The sequence below is a fragment of the Sardina pilchardus genome, chromosome 7 (genome assembly GCF_963854185.1).
Source record: "Sardina pilchardus chromosome 7, fSarPil1.1, whole genome shotgun sequence".
NCBI lineage: Eukaryota > Metazoa > Chordata > Actinopteri > Clupeiformes > Clupeidae > Sardina > Sardina pilchardus.
Window position 1 is genome coordinate 21,631,099 of NC_085000.1, and position 18,978 is coordinate 21,650,076.

An 18,978-nucleotide genomic window follows, 5' to 3' on the forward strand; every position below is an offset into this window, starting at 1 on the left:
GTGCGAAACCTGACTAGGAAATGCAAAGCTCTCGTTTTTCACTTCTATCTCATAACAAAAGAAGTTAGAAGCAGGACATGGTTACAGTGATTGGAAAGACTAAAATCTAGTCGGGTAGAAAAACCGTCAATGTTGTTATAAAAGCACAGAGCATAGGGATAGGCTGTCTTATTTACTGGGCATGCTGATACCTATCCTACCGGCTGACTACAGGAAGTGTACAGTAAGTTATCTTTTGTAGACGAGAGAACTTGGATTGTCGTTTGGGTCCCCCAATTACACGTAAGATCTAGAGTAACGCTGACTTATTGATATATCGGTAGTTTTTTTGGAGAACGATATGGTTACAAGTTGTTGTGCCAGCCAGAACGCAGCGGTGGCATATGGAATAAAGGCAACGATGTAGATGTTAGATAACACAAGTTAAGAGTTCTTTGTCCTCGCAATGGAAATAAATACATTGAGAGTAGAGTCAAGTCTGTGGATAGGAGATAAGCGATACCGGGCAGCTCTCAGTGGCTGGTACTTCAGCTGGACTGAGCTGGACAAGAAGAACAGGGAAAAGAAAACAGGTAAGCCTTTCATTACATTACTGACACCATCTTACATTGGAGAGCTGGCCAAGCTACCTCGTCTAAATTGTAGGCTACAGTAGGCAACATTGGCAATCTTCTTAGAGACAGTTGTAGCCTATTGGCCTACATGTATTTGTCCATTTGTGTTTTATTATTTTATCTGTGCATTATTTATGACAATTATTTATTTCTTTATGTTTATCTTGGAAGAGATCCTACAAACATGCACAGCTGTGTTTACCCTCTGACTTTTGTGATCAGATTATTAGGCTGCTAAAAACTATCCATAGGTCTAGAAAAAGTATGATTTTGTGTGGATGTGGTTCTTCAGTTTCAGTGCGAGTGGCAGAGGTGATTGGAGTTGAAGATGGGCGAGTGGAGATTCAGCCCCAGAAGAAAGTGGAAGACACGGAGCGGGACTTCACCTGTAAGACGTGAAATAGACTCTTCACATGTAACCAGTTCTCATGTTAAATTTCTAATTTGGGGAATAATAAAGCTATGTTTATTCACAGTGTATTTTTAAGTAGGCCTTACAAATCCACATTACAAATCCAAGTGCTTTGGTCACATATCATCCTCTTCTGTGTCCTCAGTATTTTATGTGAAGCGCAGCGGTCGTGGAAGCGGACAGGGAGTGCTGTGGAGTTTGGGCAGGACCCAGTTCAGCTGTCCCAGCCGAGACCTCCGAGACCAGTGGGTCACACAAGTTCGGACGGCCCTCAAAACCCACAGTAAGCAATAGTGTCCAATCCAGTAGCACCTACCTGTCCATCTGTTTATCCGTGTGCGTGTGTGTGCGTGTGTACATGCAAGCAGAATATTGACAGTTTAATAATTGTTTACATTGTAGTGTATGTTGTGTATGGTGTCTTAAGCTGCTGGGACCTTGAATTTCCCCTCCCATCTATCTGTCTAATAATAACCAATGTGTCTGCTGTTGTGTGTCCTTTTTCTAGGTCCCTCTCGCCCTCACAGACTGCTGGTGTTCATTAATCCATTTGGAGGGAAGAAGAGAGGGAAACAGATCTACCACTCCTTGGTGGCTCCCCTCTTCGAGCTGGCTGGCATCAGCTCTCATGTTGTGGGTGAGGTGTAGGATCAGTCACTCCTGTCACGATGCCTCTCTTATCATCTTACAGAGCTTTCCCTCGTCACTGCCCTCTGGTCCAAAACTCTCAGACCGTTCACCCAATACCCCGCCTTTGTGTTTGCATAACCTTGTGAGACCTGAGAACTCCATGCCATGGAGCAGTGGGACATTTAATTGAATCAATTCAGGGAAACATCAACTTAGAAAATGCAAGTGTAGTCATGAACTCTAGCCTACAGTAGTTTCCCGCATATAAGCCGCATTGTGTATAAGCCGCAGGACAGTGTTTTATGCATTTTCAAATAAACAAAACCATATTGATACCATATTAACTGTCCCCGTGTATTAACCTCATAGCTGAAGAAATTTTGCAAAATCCATGTATAAGCCGCGGCTAATAGTCGGGAAATTACGGTACTGATGTGGTTTATTGTTATATGATGTTGAGATGGAAACTTACTGTTGAGTAATTTCAGGGATACATCAATTTTGAGAGTGAAGGTGTACAGTTGACATGAACTCTAGCCTGCTGTTATAGTTTATTGTTATATGATGTTGATATGTAATAGAAACTTTATTGAATAATTTCAGGGATACATCAACTTAGAGAATGAATGTGGACAGTAGTCATGAACTCTAGCCTATTGTTACAGTTTATTGTTATATGATGTTGAGATGGAGGAGTATGATCTGTTTGTTGTTGTGTAAAAGAAGCCCTTCTCTGTGTGTTGCTGTGCAGTTACAGAACGGGCCAACCAGGCGAGAGACCATATCCTGAAGAAAGACCTCACAGGCTTTGATGGGTGAGTCGTACAGTGATCACTTTGCTGGAGAGAAAAACCAGAGGCAGCCCAGTGACAACCTCAACAATAGTATCGGTGTCCTGACCACGGTCACCGGAGATGTGGCCGCCGGGTTATTGTCTGACTTGACCAGTTTAAAGTTTGCCGAACCGTAACCGTAGCAATGCCTCTAAATACCCAGCAATTAGCGTCATCTCAAAATCAGAAGCCCCTCTGAATTCAGCCGAGTGAAAGCCGTGTAAGGAGATCTGGACTCGGCCCACCTTTGTTGCCCGCGCAGCGTATGCGTTGTGTGAATGCCCTGTGATCCGTTTGCGCTGACTCTGAGTCCGCCTTTGTTTTCCTCAGGGTGGTGTGTGTGGGCGGAGATGGAATGTTCAGCGAGCTGCTGCATGGCGTGATTGGGCGAACTCAGCAGGAGGCGGGCCTCTCTGAGCATGACCCCAGCGGAGTCCTTCAGCCTTGTGACCTGCACATCGGGATCATTCCAGCAGGTCAGACCATCTCCTTAATGCTGCTCTTGAAAAAGAAACCATGATTTTCTTAATGAGTCACAGGGGACTTACAAGCTAACTACACAAGGGAAAGTGCAAGGGTCTAGTGTTCAGAAGGTGTGACTGCACAATCTTTTGTGTACCTCGGTTTACTTCCTTTAGGCAAATGTTGTCCAAACAAGTGGCTATTACATTACATGAAAAGCTTTGCCTGTATCGCAGCTGAAAGTGCATTTATCTCTTGGAAACATGTCAAGACATCATCTGCAGAGCCGCAAACCATAGTAATTACCTCTGACAGTATCTGTTCCCATTCCGCTCCAGGTTCCACAGACTGTGTGTGTTTCGCCACAGTTGGCGTGAATGACCCTGTTACCTCGGCTCTCCATATCATCATTGGTAAAAAGAAATCCTTTATCTATTACCTTTGTAATCTACAGAATGCAGTTTGTTTTCAAGTTAAAAAACATTGTTTCGTACTGTACGACCTGTTTGTCGTACGAAACAATGTTTTTAAACTTGAAAACGAGTGTTTTTACACAACAACAAACCATGATGAATGGCCAGGCTCTGTTGCTGACGCAATCTGTGTTGTGTGTGTCGGTGTTCAGGAGACTCTCAGCCCCTGGATGTGTGTGCTGTGCATCACAAGGCCTCCCTGGTGCGCTACTCCGTGTCCCTGGTGGGCTACGGCTTTTACGGGGACGTGCTAGCGGAGAGCGAGAGACATCGTTGGATGGGCCCGCTTCGATACGACTACTCAGGTGAGGAGGAAATGAGCGAGAGGGAGGCACACCTGTGGCATAGCGAGTGTAGGTTCCTCTGATACGGCTGCCCAGCCTGAGTCATAAATGGGTTCAGCCAGACCGAACGTGATCAGGATCGGATGATAAGGGCACAATGAGTAGACGTGGCCTACATGCACATTAACCCACATTGGCTGCCGACCATAGAATCTTGTGTTGTCGAAGTTTATTCAAAAGCAGTGCTGAATAACACAAAGGGCTTGGGATAAAGCGTCATCTTGACCTATTACTGTGGATAAGGGGCCATTGGAAGATAACCGATACCTCTTCTTTCCTCCTCTTGTGTGCTTTATCCCATTTTGGGTCACATCTCTCCCTCTATCCCTCCCTCTCTCTCTCCCTCTATCCCTCCCTCTCTCTCTCTCTCTCTCTCTCTCTCTCTCTCTGCCCACAGGGGCCATGGTGTACCTGTGTAACCGGAGCTATCAGGGCACTGTGCAGTTCCTGCTTGCTGATCCTGGCCTCTCCAGCCCAAGGGACAAAACCCGCTGTCTCTCCGGGTAAAGACTCCGCTCAGCTTCTCTCTTTGACTTAGTCACCCAATGCTGCAGTTTTGAAAAATCAGCTTTTGAAATATATATTTTTATGTGATAAAGAATGTACAGCTATTTATCCCTTATACATAAAGCCTCTTGACCTACGTCTCTATTCATATGACTTTAAAATGATTTTCAAGGCAGCGCTCTAAAAATCCTGCAATATAGAGGGCATAACTTCAGGCATACAGTTAGAGCCATTTTTCTGTCGGCCTCTTCCTCGTGTTTGTCTGTAATGGCCTGACATGGCACTGGTGGGAGCACGGAGAGAGAGAGAGAGGGAAATGCTCCAGATCTGAAAGTTCCCGATTGGACTTCCCCTGTTAGCCGCGTCCCGAAGGAGCTCGGGGGTTGTTAGCTGGCATCATTAGTGTGCCAGCGCTGTGGCATAGCTTGCCCCCTGGAGTCGCCTTACTTTCCCTCCATTGGCCTCTCCTCTAACGCGAGATGCTCATGTTGCCGGGGGCCTTGAGGAGAGCTATCGCCATCGCCATGCCCCGCAAGGCCACCCGATAGCGAAGAAACGAGAGCAGCTCAGCTCGCTGGCGTCTGTTGTGCCGATGTAATCCACACACGCCGAGTGAGCAGGTGAACGCGATAGCTTACAGTGAGGCCTTGTCGGTGCGGTGTACCTTACGGCCTTACGGGGACGGGTTTGGCCCACTCTCCGCCTTCTGTCAGTTTCAGACTGTACACGACATCCATCCAGTCCCATTTCAAAGCTACAGTACTGTATTCCAAACGGCATAATGCAAAATGCATCCATCTCTGCTAGTACCTGCCATTCCAAAAGGCCAATTGATCAAGTTTCTAAGCGTGATTCATGAAGTGTGTCCGTGTGGATGTCTGAAGTCTCGGGCGGGAGGATGACGTGTGTGTGTGTTTGTGTGTGTGTGGTGTGTGTTTCAGGTGCCGTGTGTGTTCAGAGAGCACAGAGAGGCTCTTCCCGCTCTCAGACAGCTGCTCCCTGTACAGTGACAAGCTCAGCCAGTACAGTGACCAATCAGAAGGTAGGATGGGCTCCTGCGCCGCCTCCCATGCATCCCATGTTCAAGCGTACACTACAGCACGGGCGGACTGGGACAAAAAATCGGCCCTGGCATTTTGGACCAGACCGGCCCACCTTATTCGCTATAACGCAAACATTTTCAGTCTTTTGAATGTGTACAACTGTGGGTTGGTGCTCTACGATGTGCTTGGGCCAGCCCAATGTCAATCGGGCCATCAACTGATCAACTGTCTGGCTTATGGGCCGGTCAGAAACAATAACATATAGATTTAAAAAAAAAAAAAAAAAAGTGTTGGACTCGGGACTATCGGCCCAAATAGCACCGCGGCCCACCGGGAAAGTGCCCAGTATGCCAGATGGCCAGTCCACCCCTGCACTACACTATATAGGCGCTTGGCTTGTTCCCATTGAAAACACTGAGGGGTGCTTTTCTCCTTTGCATCAGCAGTGTTGTACAGTAGATATCAGCTTTAATCAATCCTCTTCAGTCCCAAAAAACTGTCCACGGCAGTTTGTACATTCTTTAAGAGTGAAAATGTACTTGGAGAACAGTTTGTGCACAGATATCTGATTTACGTACCTGATATCTGATTTGCCCGTCCTGGTTTACGTCTGCAGGTGAGTGGATGACCGTGTCCGGCCGCTTCAAGTGCATCTCCCTCACGTGCATGTCCAGCTCCTGTCCCAAGAGTCCTCTGGGCCTCTCGCCGTCAGCACACCTGGCTGACGGGACAGGTGACCTTATCCTGGTGCGGGACACGCACGCTCTGGGCTTCCTCACCTATCTACACCGCCACACCACCTCACAGGACCAGGTAGAGCAATTATGCTTGCATAATACAATACAGTACAGTACATTCAAAAGCTTCTCAATATACAGTTGTGATGCATATAGGAATCCAGCTAGTTAACTAGTTAAATTACAAAGACACTCTAAATTCCAACACTCTAATTTAACTCTTCTAATCATTGTTATGTTTTGCAAAAACAAATACAGTATATTAAGCTACTAAGTATTTAAGGTGATCCAGACCAGTTTTTTGTATTATTGTGATCGATGAATGGACAGCTAACACTGGAGTTTGTTCTTAGTTTGACCTGCCTTTCGTGGAAGTGCACCGGGTCAAGGCCGTGAAGTTCACTCTCCCCCTGGATGAAGACTCTGAAGAGGCCGAAGAGTACGAGAAGCCGGAGCAGAGCGCGGAGGTGGAGCTGGAGCATCCGGACACGCCGTGTGTGCACGAGTCCAGCAAGAGCGGCTCCCAGCAGCACCTGGCCTGCACCGCCAAGGAGCGCGGGTCGCCGGGCAAGGGGAAGAAGAGCGACTTCCTCTGCGGCCTCTGCTGCAGCAGCAAGCCTCGGGCCGTGTCGGTGTGGAACTGCGACGGAGAGATTCTGCCGCACACGGAGATCTCATGCAGGTAAGAGAAATGAGACATCTGGTGCCGTTACGTCACACCATCCAACAAATATTTGGAGCTTCCTGGTCTCACCCAAGCACCACAAACACACATCTTTGTTTGGTGTGCACTGCGGTGTACAGTATATACCCTCTCCTGTGTTCCTACTAAAACATCTCAAATTCTCATGTTTGGCAAAGCTTCAGTTCACAAGAGTATCAGGAAATGGCTACGTGGCTCAGATTCACTGTGCTAACAGAGCTTTGTGCTTTTTTTTTTTTTTGTTATCAACTGTTTATTGAGTTTCATAAACAGGGCAGGGGGGGGGGCTTTGTGCTTTGATGGAAACACGTGAAAATGGAGCTCATTATTGTGTCGTTTATTGGTTCCTTCCCGTGTGCGCAGGGTGCACGGGCAGCTGGTGAGACTGTATGCGCGGGGCATCGAGGACGAGGCCAGGGCAATGGGCCTGTGCGAAGACAGCAGAGACTGCAAGGGCAAATGTATGCTACACAGTCGATGACGTTCCCCGTTTCTGTGACCTACATGGGCCAATCCACTGATGAACCAGGCTGAATATGTGATGGTGAAGGTACAACAGATGGCCAATTCACTCCTTCAATTTCAGAGTGTTTCTCTCCCGTCACAGTAATGGCACCAGATTTCTGTTAGCATCTTAAAATGTTACATTTTTACAGACTGCATTAATCTTATACTGTATGTGTTGCTACATTCTTCAATGTTGTGTAGATATTCTATTTAGCTGTGTCATGGTTTGATCCACTGGTAGGTCTAATGCACATTGTACCCTTACCAGTACCACAGCGTTATTGTGTGTCAATAGAACTTTTACATGGCTTATATATTAAAGTGTCTTTCTTATCTTGTTTTAAATTATACACCACAAGTTGGTATGAGGTAGCAAAAGCTTTTTTTATTTTTAATTCAGCAGAAAGTATATAGGAAAAAATGTACATGGTTTTGACAGTGCAGCATGAAAGAAAATAATAAAAACTGTCAAACTGCACTCAGTGCAATTACGCTCAACAAGGCCTTATTGCATGTTCACCGATGTCATTACCTGATTGTATTCATGCACACACACACACACACACACACGCACATTCACACCTACACCACAACTTCTCTACAACCAACAATGGCGCCGCCCGTGGACCCAAAGTTGCAGGGCGAGGCGCCTCCGGGGGGTGAGGTGGAGAGGAGAGAGGCGAGGCCCAAAGCTAGCCCTCATACCTGGGAGGTGAGAGTGGTAACAGACAGATCACTGACCCAGCCTAGAACCGGACGGTCGAGCACGCCACATTCCCCCCCCTCCTCCAAGACTGAGCGAGTCTATGGAATGTGCTTCAACCACATTGCTATTGGTTTGAACGCCATGTAAAAGAAAACATGCATTCTAAATGTAAACATGCATTCTACATAGTGATTGGTTTGAATTCATATTTTGGTCTAGACAGGAGATTTTTTGATGAAAGACTGGAATAAGAGTGAAAGGGCTTAGCAAGAGAGATAGTTGGTCTTACCTTGTTTGTTCCTGGCTACCTATTGTTTGACCTGGGTTTACCGGTCTCATTTCCTGTGAGGTGAGTGCGTGTGTGTATTTGGCCACCTCAGCTTTACTCTCACGCATGTGCAAACATCCACCCATAACGTACTGTAAATGGACTTGCACACCGCGTCACAAAACACGTCTTAGGGAGCTAAAACTCAAACACACCTTGATAACAATGAGCCAAACGCATTCCACATAATGCTCTCTATTATGACGTAAACAAATGCTGTATGGTGTAAACAAAAGCAACGCCCTTTCTCTATAAAGAAAAAGGGAAGTTAAGTCACCTTTTCTCTTACAGCTTTTGACTTACTGGGATGTAACCACAGTTCAAGCAGACTACAGAAACAATTCGTAGTGGACCACAAAAAAACACCCCCTAATGCATATGAACAAAAATGAGAGAATTTTAAGTCCTGTTTTGTTTTGCTTGACTACACCCATCAAAAATAAAAGAAGGCAAGTGCAAGTAACTTGAGCTCCAATACAGTCAATCGTGTAATGAACATCATTTTAAAAAAGATGGACAAAAAACGAATGGGAGAATGTAACATCAAATGTAACATCAAATGTAACAAAATATTGAAATAAATACCTGTATGACCAGCTCCCTTCGGAGCAACAGTATGAAAGTAAGAGGACAGGACTTAATGCTTAAAAGAGAAACAGCAATTAAGAACATTGGTAAAGTGCCCAAAATCACTTTGGTTACATCATCAAAGCTTGGCTGAATTAAACAATTAAGCAAACAAAAGCATTACAAAATGATCTTTGACCATGCCAATTAAGACTATTACCATGGCAGATACCATTATCAAAAATATTTCTCCTCTTGCATGCAAATGTAAGTAATTATTGAAAAAATAGTTGGATGTCAGAGTCTACAATTCTACATTCATTTCACTGGTGTACTCCGCGGTCATGACTATATAAAAATGTATTGTTTTCTGGCACTATGACTGAAGGCGACAGCACATGGCGAGTCTACATTCTGTGCTGCTATGGTTCTACTGGCACTACTGAATGAGAAGCGCACTACTGAATGGTAATGGCACTACTGAATAATAATAATAATAATAATAATAATAATAATGGCACTACTGCATGATAATGGCACTAAAGCAAGAGAATGCCGCCACTGAATGTAGAAGTGTAGAGGTGGCTCTGGCCCCTTAAGTTCAATTGGAATGAGATTTTGCAGATTGATTTCAGTCCTTGGCCAGGAGGCCGTCATACAGCATGGGGGTTGACCCACTTGTAAGTTCCTTCGTAGCGGAATCCCACTCGCTTCATCAAATCGTCTGCTTCTGTGGGCCCCCGACTAAAAGAGAGGGGGAATATGAGAGAAAGACAGAGAGGGGAGAGGGGGGTGGGCGTGGGGGGAGAGCGAGAGGGAGAGAGAGAGAGAGACATCAAAAGGAGAGACAAAAATATCACCAGAGTGAAGCAACCTCCCACACACTTCCTCTCGAATACTTATCATGTTTTCAAAACACACCAAAAACTCAGTTATGAGCAGGACTATCTCCATCCCCAGACAGCCTACCCTCCACCCCTTCAGACAGCTGTGGGAGTGAGATGTGGTTCTGAGTGATGGCTGGTGAGGTGACTCCTACCTTCCGTAGGTGTATGGTATGGGCGGCGTCTTCTCTTTGCTGATGTGGTGGAGCAGAGGAGTGAAGATTCTCCAGGCCTCCCGCAGCTCATCACTGGAACACAACACATGATGCTCTTACACTCCAACACTGAGCCAACCCCACAGGACCAGTCACACCACACACATGCTCTCTCTCTCTTACTCACACTCACACACTCACAATTGAAATACAAGCACACACACAGACCTGCGCACAAAATGCATCTGACTCCCGCAGAAGACATCCAGGATGAGCCGCTCATACGCATCGGGAAGCTTCACATCCTGCAGAGGGAGAGATCCAACCAGAAGCCCATAGTCCATATGCTGCACATTACCCTGCAGGCCACTGTATTTACTCTGAGATCAGGTCAAATCTCTCTCCATTAAAGCAACACTAACGCACTACTTATCCTCTGTCGCAGCAAATAACGACAAGGTAAAGTATGTTGCATGATTTTAAGAAAGTATGATGGTTTGCGACGTCGAAGCAAGTCAAATTTGTAGATTCTCAGTAGTTTCTCATTTCACCGAACTACAGATACGCTACCCAATCTGGTAAAGTCACATAGTGCGGTCATAGCTGATAGAGGGCCGCAAAGTGAAAGCAGAAGTGCCGTTCACCCTGTTACGAGTTGATGAACCGCTGAAATGATTTTGGAAACATTATTTTAAGGTACAAACAACTCTTTAGTGCTGCTTTAAACAGAGCCCCTTAATCCAATTATGTAATGCTACCCTCTGCCTTTTAACCTTTCCTATAGAATTTGTGCCCATCATGAGCGTGTTGCTATGGCAGTGGAGCATATACTCAGAGAAAGTGAATGTTTAGAGATGCAGTGAAATCTTGGTGAAATTGGCAGGAGTGGAATGTAGAAAACTTGACTTTCCAACATGGTCATTATCCTGCTACAGTAATTATATATTCACAAATATACAGACAACTTATGATGTCCACCAAACTCTAAGATTCACGCTCTCTTGTGGCCATAATCACCAGAGTGTCTGTATAAACTGGTGGAGTAATAACTGCATGGCTGGGTTTCCACTCGGCCCATTCCCATATTCTAAGTGCAACTCAGTGCCTCCGGTCGGGATTTCTTATTTCAACAGTTGAAATATGCATTAAAAAGTTGGATGTTCCAGAGATCTGCCAAGAGGATAACACACACACACACACACACACACACACAGTCAATCAGGCCCATCAACCACCTCTCCATAAGGACCAGGTGCGTGTGGTGGTTATTCACTGTGTAGTGCACTATATATAGCATAGTGAATGAATGGATGCTCTAAACACAGGGAGAGTTTGTGAATCACACCTTGCAATCTATTGCACAACCCAAGATATGGCCTAGCTTATGTCAACCCTCGATATAGATTTATGCTTATAGTATGTCATCGCGCTCAGCTACAGACAACGAGTGGCAGACAGAGTGCAATGTCACTTATTATAAGCTACTAGAGATAGCGGAGTCATATCGTGGCAGATTTCATAAGATGATGAATCATTCCACAAAATGGTTTGTCTTCTCTATCAGGAAGTATTTAGGCTGATGTGATTTTAATCTGTAAAAATGTGCAGCCATGCTTAAATTCTGCTTGCTGCACATGAATCATACTCTAATAAATACTATAATATCATATAAAGTATTCATTATTATTGAATGCTTACCTGGAATTATGTTTTTCCCTATCATCGTATCCGACAGATCAGATCATTAAATCAGACATACTGTACCTAAGGGCACGCAATTGGGCAACAAGGTTTTCTACAGAAATGGCATGTTTGGACGGGCACTGCACCATTTCCTTTAACCACACTACAGTACAGTATGTGTCACTCAGGTGGCTCCTTTCTCTTTCCCTCTCTGTTTATGTTGATAGCCAACATGAAAATCCTCTGAGGGCAAGTCAAATCAGTTTTGCTGTAATAGGCCAGTAGGACTTATACACAGTCAGCATGTTTTTGGCCCGTATTAGGTTCTTGTTTCTTGAAAGAGTGTTCTGCAAACAGGCATAACTCCTCATGTGCTGTTGAGATTCATTCTCACGAATCAGTGTACACTTTCTTTGGGATTTGGTAGCCTTGTAGCCTATGTGCAGACAAAGCATCTTTGTTCTGTCTTTGACACAATTACATTAAGTGTTTCGTATATTTATACATAAATCCATCCTCACTGTAATGTAGGCTCTGGGTTGCTGTTGAATGTGTCTTATAAGTTCACATGGCCTTGCATAACTGTTTCATTCACTGCAAATAAAATATCATACAATGTTGATATAATCCAAAGTGTTCAAAATACGTTATTCACTTTGAGTAATCTATTAGCCTGGGTGTTCCCATGCTGCCTTGCACGCAATTTCATTCACGCTGCTAAGGCAGTCTGGAAACTACCGCTCCAATTTTTGCCTGAGATAGGGGACCATTCATAGAACAGGGGGGAAAGCGAGACGATGGTGAGCTATGCACAGACGCATTTGATAGACATCCGTGGCACCCAATGAACGGATCTGGGCATTTTTTCAAATACGAGAAAATGAACGTTTGGTTGCCAGACCACGTCTCATTTGAGAAGTGGTAGGCGCTAGCCAGGCTAGTAATCTATTGGAATACGTTACAAAATAGGTAATGTATTCTGTAACCTGTAGTGAAATACATTTTAAAAGTAACCGTAACAACGCTGACTATTCCATTGGGTGGCCTTTAGGGCCCGGCTGAGCCACTCACCCTGTATCTGCTGCGGTAGGTGAGGTCCAGCTCAGTCTCCTCGGGGCTGAAGTAGACGCCGGGCTTCTTGCTCATCATCTTGGCGTAGATGGCCTCGTCGGGCTGCACGCGCACCACCAGCTCATTGCGCTGGCACTGGGCGTTGAAGATGTCGCCGGGCACATCGGTGAACTGCAGCCGTACCTCTGCCTTGCGCTCGTTCAGGGCCTTGCCACAGCGCAGCACGAATGGGACCCCTGTGGAGATCCAGGGGAGTATCGTTAATTCTATCTGAATACGTTCTGTCCTAAGGGCTCCACATGGCCTGGTGCTATGAACAATACGTGTACATTTGTCAATCTAATCTAAATCACACAGAGTTTCAAAAAGACGTTTTTGACCAGTCTTGCTTTTAGAAGAAAACAGGCTGTAACAGTTAAGGTCACCATCACAGCAGAACATGTGGTCACACCATGGCAGCAGGAGGGGATAAAACATAGTGCGCCGCGCCATGTTGTTTAGTCTTGTTTTGCTGGCAATGCAAATGCATTCTTTGGTTTTAGCTGCAGCAAGAACGAGGAAAAGCAACCAGGGGAGAGAGTTAGCACAGAAGTGCTCTTTGTTAAGAACGGACAGTGTGAGAATTCATGTGGAAAACAGCCTGGGCTGCATGCATATCTGTCTATCTAGGTGAAATGTCAAACACTCCATTCAAACAATGACAATAAATAGTGGACTTGCAGGTTGTCATGATGTTGCAAGCCGAGCGGATTCACCTTTTTCAGAATTGACTTTTCAACCCTGCAGGGAGATGAATGTGTCACCAACAGAGACCCCGGGGGCGAGATTGGGTTTTGAGGAGAGAAAAAGGCTAGTTACCGTCCCAACGCTCGTTGTGGACATACAGCACCGCTGTTGCAAAGGTGGGTGTGCAGGAGCCTTTTGGAACAGTTGGGTCGTCGAAGTAGCCCAGTTTGGCATCACCCGTCCCCTCTGGGTCCCCCACATACTGGCCCAGCACCACGTCAGACACACTCACTGGAGTGATGCTCTTCAGCACCTTCACCTGGACACACACACACACACACACACACACACACACACACACACACACACACACACACACACACACACACACACACACACACACACACACACACACACACACACACACACACACACACACACACACACACACACACACACACACACACACACACACACACACACACACACACACACACAGAGAGTACAGTAAATGTACAGACAGACAGACAAACAGACAGACAGACAGACAAACACACACCCATAATGCAGCACAACACAAACATAGAGACAGACAAAACATAAGACATCAACATGAGTAATTCCCTTGGGGGAAAAAACACAGAAAAAACAGTCCTGGGCATCTGAAGAAATCCACTAAACCCTGTGTGGAGTGAACCCTCCTGAGGACAGCAATGTTTGTACTTTTCATCGTTTACCTTAGCACTTCAACCGTGGCATCCCTAAGAAAACATGGCATTACGGACTAATCTCAACAGTTGTGAGTCTATCTCAGCTCATGCAGATCGTTTCCTTTGCAGGGCAACAATTCAGCTGCTGGAGGGCACCTACAGTACTATTTGAGCAGCAGGAGAAGAAAAGGCCATCTCCGGCCAAGGAGGCCAAAACATCAATCAATCCACAGCCTATTTGTTTACCATGCTGAGCAAAAGAAATTGTAAAACTAGACATTGAAGTGGCGGTGGTGCTGGCACGTCTGTCGACGGTGGGATGAATATCGGTGTCTTGTGGGCGCCGGGTCACGTTACCTTCTCGTCTCTCACGTCGTCCGAGCTGGTGGAGGCCGGCTTCTCCATGGCGACCAGGGAGAGCATCTGGAGCAGGTGGTTCTGCATGACGTCGCTGCGGTGCGAGGAGAGGTGTTATTGGACACTCCCGCTGAGAGCTAACAGCCCTCCTAGATACTGCTCATTAGCTACGACCGTCAAAACTACTTAATTAAAGCTGGAAAGCCACCAGGCTCATGACTCTGTTCCTTACCGAATGATGCCAAAGTCGTCAAAGTAGCCTCCTCTGCCCTGAGTGCCGAAGGGCTCCTTGAACGTTAGAACCACGCAGGCGACACTCTCTCGGTTCCAGATGGGCCCAAATATCCTGTTCCCGAACCTGTAGGCCAGAAGAACAGCATTCATGATAGAGTCAAACATATGGCCAAGGCTCTCAAAATGGATTGCAAATCACAAGAGCATATGGTGAAAGAGTGCTTTGATGGAGCACCAATGCCCGATTGGAAACTGGCTGAGTGAAATCAGACAGATTTACAGAGGCGGACATCCCCGGTTCAGAAAGTACCGTAAAAGTCCTGCCAAGTATTTGATCCAGCCATTTAGTAAACCAGCTCATCCTAATTAGCAGCCAGCTAGATCAGCTAATTCGTGACATCATCTGTGTTAAGTGCACAGGTAGAAAGACTATATGGCAGGACTTTTACTTCCTGGAACCGGAATGTCCACCTCTGCAGATTTATACAGTCCACGCTGCGGAGGACAGCCATGATCAGGGTGTTCTTTCTCAGACCTGTTAATAAGCTGCTTGGGACACTAGTAGCAGAGAGGGTTAAAGCGGAGAGAGAGACGCAAACGTTTGACCATTTCCGCATTCTGTTTTCGCAAAGGGGAGGGGGGGGGGGCGAAATCCCCCTTTAAGCAGACCTAGAAAGTGACGTTACATTTGAACTGAAAGGGACACTTCACCGATTAGCATTAAGCTTTGTATCTTTAGAAAACCATGTTTTTGAATGGTCGTGCATCATTCCCTCAGATTGCCTTGAGATGGGAGAAATACGGATTTCAATGAAATCCATGAATAGGACTTCCTACTTTCAATGATGTAAAATGATGATTCTTACAACATTGAAATCCACATTTCTCCCATCTCAAGGCAAACTGAGGGAATGATGCACGACCATTGAAAAACATGACTAAAGATACAAGGCATACTGCTAATCGGTAAAGTATCCCTTGAACTGCTTGCCGACATCGATATCCCACTATGACGTCTTTGTGACACGCCTCTTTAAGCAGACAGGAACTGTTCAAATTTTGCTTCCATAGAGATGCATTACATTATGTTGCTCTATCTTGTCAGTAATGAAGCTAGTAGTGAGAGCAGGAGCAGTACCTCAGCACCATCAGGTTCTGCACCATCTCCTTGCCAAGGTAGTGGTCAATGCGGTAGATCTGGTCCTCGGTGAAGAGGGACGCGAGGTGGACGGACAGCTCCTCAGAGGTCTGCAGGTCACGGCCGAAGGGCTTCTCCACGATCACCCTGTTCCAGCCCCTAAGAGGACATCATCATGGACGATCGATCAATCAATCAATCATCATATCTATCACCGCTTAGTTTTGGCAAACAGCAAAGCCACAGGCACATCATAATACAATGTCAGATCTTAACAGTGCTCTTAGTCCTTGTCTGGGTAGCCTGCCCTCAAGGGATACATGCCAACCAACTGCAACTTTGTTGTGAGGAGACACTATTCATGGGTTTAATCAGGTCCCTTTCCACCGGTGTATTAATCAAGCACTATGCAGTCTGTATTGATAATCAAGAAGCTTGATTTCATACACCTGTGGAAAAGGACCGGATGAAATCCATGAATAGATGTCTGTTCGGAGTAATCGTCCGCTGAAATAGAGTGTTGTATGGTGTGGTGAGTGGCAGCAGAAGACGACACAACTCACTTCCTGCTCATGCAGTGGTGCTTGATGTTCTTGGTGACGTCGTGGTAGACGGTGGGTGGCAGCGCCAGGTAAAAGAGGCGGTTGGCGTCAGAGCCGCTGGGCAGGCCGTCCATGTGAGCCCTCAGTTTTGAGAACGAGTCGCCGTCGTCATACTTCCCACTCAGGTACGTGTTCCTGCTGAAGAAGGCTTCAAGCCGCTTGTCTTCGCTATCAGCTACCTGCAGACACACAGAACTCCGATCAGAGTACTGAATATGATTCACTTCTCAAGATAATTAGAGAGAGCCTTTTGACACGACACGACACTGACACGGCAGAACAGGAAAACATAGTTTGTGCGTGTGATCATGTTTCACCTTCATGTACGGCAGGCAAGCAGAACGAATGGCTTCCACTGTCAAGTTGGAGCGGGCAAAACCCACAAAGTAAGTCTCTTCTGGGAGAAGTCCATCTCTAAAGAGCCACCTTCAAGATCGCAGAAACAAACAAACAGAGATAATGAACACATAAACACAAAACCGCATGCAAAAAAAGAAACGTGTATTCTTCCTTCATAACAATACTCACCACAGTGTGGGATAAATCTTCTTTCTGGCCAAATCCCCCTGAAACAAGATTTTAGTATATGAAATTCAAAGAACGAAAAAGGCTGTGTCACCACTGCTGTGGTCCTTTCAACTCATTAGTAATACACTCCCTGATTGTCCAGTTGTATACTGTAGGGGTCACTGTTCATGTAACAGCAAATGTAGTTCTCAATACAAAGTGTAATGACAAAACATCAGGTTTGTAGTTGTTGTTATTCTGATATATTTCATACTACACAATTAATAATAATGTAATTAATACAAAATCTACAGTCAAAATGAAGCATTAAGAGTAGCCTGAATCCTATTGGTTAATTTAGCATAGAAACAAGGTCTACATGCTGGGGCACCAGCAAGTGCTTTAAGACCACCAGTTCAATGTCCAAAGCTTAGTGACGTTGTAAAAGACATTGTGTGGTGTAGCTGTGGGCAACCATTACCACACAGAGCGACCCAGGCATGATCATCAGGTATTTTCTGCCCTCCTATGACGCAGCAAAACTAAACCATGTCTAACTGAATAACACACTACACCATGAGACAACATTTTCTTCCAGTTATTTGAGAATAAAACTGGCATGTCTCTCCACTAGGAAGTCAGTGAGCATTAGTTTTCACAGTACTGAACAATACTGTGTTATTCTCTAACAATGTGCCTTCTGCAACCTCTGACCAGCCCATGTTGTTTGTTTCACCCCAAATCCGAGGGTGAATGACCTCGAGTGACACCTAACAAAATCACTGATATCAAGTGACAAGGAAGACATAAACACAGCAGTGGAAGTCAGCTGGGCAAGTCAAGGCAAACTGTCGCATATTAGTTCTCCCTCAGGTGTAATGAGCCAACCACAGGCTCACATGCCAACCAACCCTCCCCAGTTGATATCACAGCAGGATGTAACTCCTGGTGAGGTTACACCCCACTGTGGAATGGAGTTAATTATTCTGCTTACCTACCTAGTCTTAATCACCTATATTCTGCCTTTACAACAAAAAAAAAACTAGTGGTGCACTGTACAAATCCCCAGTTTGGACTGTAAACTGCTGAATGCAAGCATGGAGGCAGACTCACTGAGGCACCCAAGATAATGAAAATGTGGGTGTCAGACTGGTGGAACTCGTGGTCGTCATACAGCTCTTTCCTAAGCTGTCCGAACACCTCCGAGCGAGAGAGTGGAAGCGAGGCCATCCCGTGGGTTCGCCTGAAGAAAGGGAACAGTTCAAAACGTGCAAATGGGTAAACAGTGACATTACATTACAACAGTGACATTTCCAAAGCTAAGACGGTAATTTCTTCGCATGCATTACAAGCATTCTGTCAAAACTGCCACACGTTTAAAATCTGACTCAACACATCCTCTCTAGGCAATGCTACTGTACCAATTACCATTGGAACCCATTAATTGCTATGTTGACACAAGATATCTGACAAACGTTTACCGATGTCAACGTCCAAGTTAGAATGTAGATCACATGTGAGACGTGTATGCAATTAGCTATCTGTAGTACCTATAGCTATGTTGAGTTACAAAGGTAGGATTACCATCCACATGTTGGCACGCGGATTTGAGAAACATGGCTATCCTAGCTAATGTTACTAGCTAACGTTACCATGCAACATGAATCCAACAGGACAGATAGTTTGCTAGCTCGCTGACAAGGCCTGTGTGCACACCATGTTAAGACAAAATGCATAGCTGTCTGACGTTCGACACAACTACGATTTAGCTACATATTACATAGCAGAATGCATGTGGCACTTACAGTTCAAGTGAGGCGTCCTGGTTTGCATAGATACGGAATTTGGGCACTGCACTCCAACCCGCACTGTCATCATGACATCACGGTGATTGTTTCCTTTCTGGGAGGTTTTGTTTTGCTTCGACGCATTCTTCCCATTGGTCATACTTCAACACATGCGTCGCACACAACTACAAACCCCGCCTACACGTGGCATGCTTCCCTACACAGGCTAAACTGTGTCAAATAATTTTACTCAGCAAA

At 45.5% G+C, this 18,978-nt stretch overlaps 2 protein-coding genes across 3 annotated transcripts; one reads left to right on the forward strand and one right to left on the reverse strand.

The window, feature by feature from the left end:
- The first annotated feature begins 11 nt into the window (after positions 1–11).
- On the forward strand, positions 12–7,743 carry zgc:158263 (ceramide kinase family protein). Its single transcript, XM_062541257.1, has 13 exons — positions 12–572; positions 907–1,002; positions 1,172–1,309; positions 1,535–1,663; positions 2,408–2,471; positions 2,820–2,965; positions 3,290–3,364; positions 3,577–3,729; positions 4,166–4,271; positions 5,217–5,317; positions 5,935–6,131; positions 6,409–6,737; positions 7,122–7,743. Exons 1-13 carry the CDS (start codon positions 446–448, stop codon positions 7,237–7,239), a joined length of 1,779 nt encoding a protein of 592 aa, XP_062397241.1. The 5' UTR covers positions 12–445; the 3' UTR covers positions 7,240–7,743.
- On the reverse strand, positions 7,629–18,835 carry LOC134087642 (glucose-6-phosphate 1-dehydrogenase-like). Of its 2 annotated transcripts, XM_062541259.1 has the most exons (14): positions 18,739–18,835; positions 18,047–18,176; positions 16,955–16,992; positions 16,744–16,852; positions 16,388–16,605; positions 15,825–15,983; positions 14,685–14,810; positions 14,453–14,546; positions 13,518–13,704; positions 12,660–12,895; positions 10,134–10,210; positions 9,906–9,998; positions 9,545–9,610; positions 7,629–7,970 (listed from the first exon to the last, which is right to left on the reverse strand). In XM_062541259.1, exons 2-14 carry the CDS (start codon positions 18,161–18,163, stop codon positions 7,958–7,960), a joined length of 1,533 nt encoding a protein of 510 aa, XP_062397243.1. In that variant the 5' UTR covers positions 18,164–18,176; positions 18,739–18,835; the 3' UTR covers positions 7,629–7,957. The 2 variants fall into 2 exon arrangements, with proteins under 2 accessions (XP_062397243.1, XP_062397242.1); XM_062541258.1 differs by having other exon boundaries at positions 7,629–9,610.
- Between the last annotated feature and the right edge of the window lie 143 nt (positions 18,836–18,978).

Bases quoted from the DNA above. Each gene is read 5' to 3' on its own strand.
- zgc:158263 (XM_062541257.1), top strand. From the start codon at position 446: ATGGAAATAAATACATTGAGAGTAGAGTCAAGTCTGTGGATAGGAGAT. The intron at 1,003-1,171 runs GTAAGACGTGAA...CTGTGTCCTCAG, and splicing joins CACGGAGCGGGACTTCACCT to TATTTTATGTGAAGCGCAGC. The intron at 1,664-2,407 runs GTGAGGTGTAGG...GTTGCTGTGCAG, and splicing joins CATCAGCTCTCATGTTGTGG to TTACAGAACGGGCCAACCAG.
- LOC134087642 (XM_062541258.1), bottom strand. From the start codon at position 18,163: ATGGCCTCGCTTCCACTCTCTCGCTCGGAGGTGTTCGGACAGCTTAGG. The intron at 16,853-16,954 runs GTGAGTATTGTT...GCGATCTTGAAG, and splicing joins AAGATTTATCCCACACTGTG to GTGGCTCTTTAGAGATGGAC. The intron at 9,999-10,133 runs GTCTGTGTGTGT...GTTGTGTTCCAG, and splicing joins CAGATGCATTTTGTGCGCAG to TGATGAGCTGCGGGAGGCCT.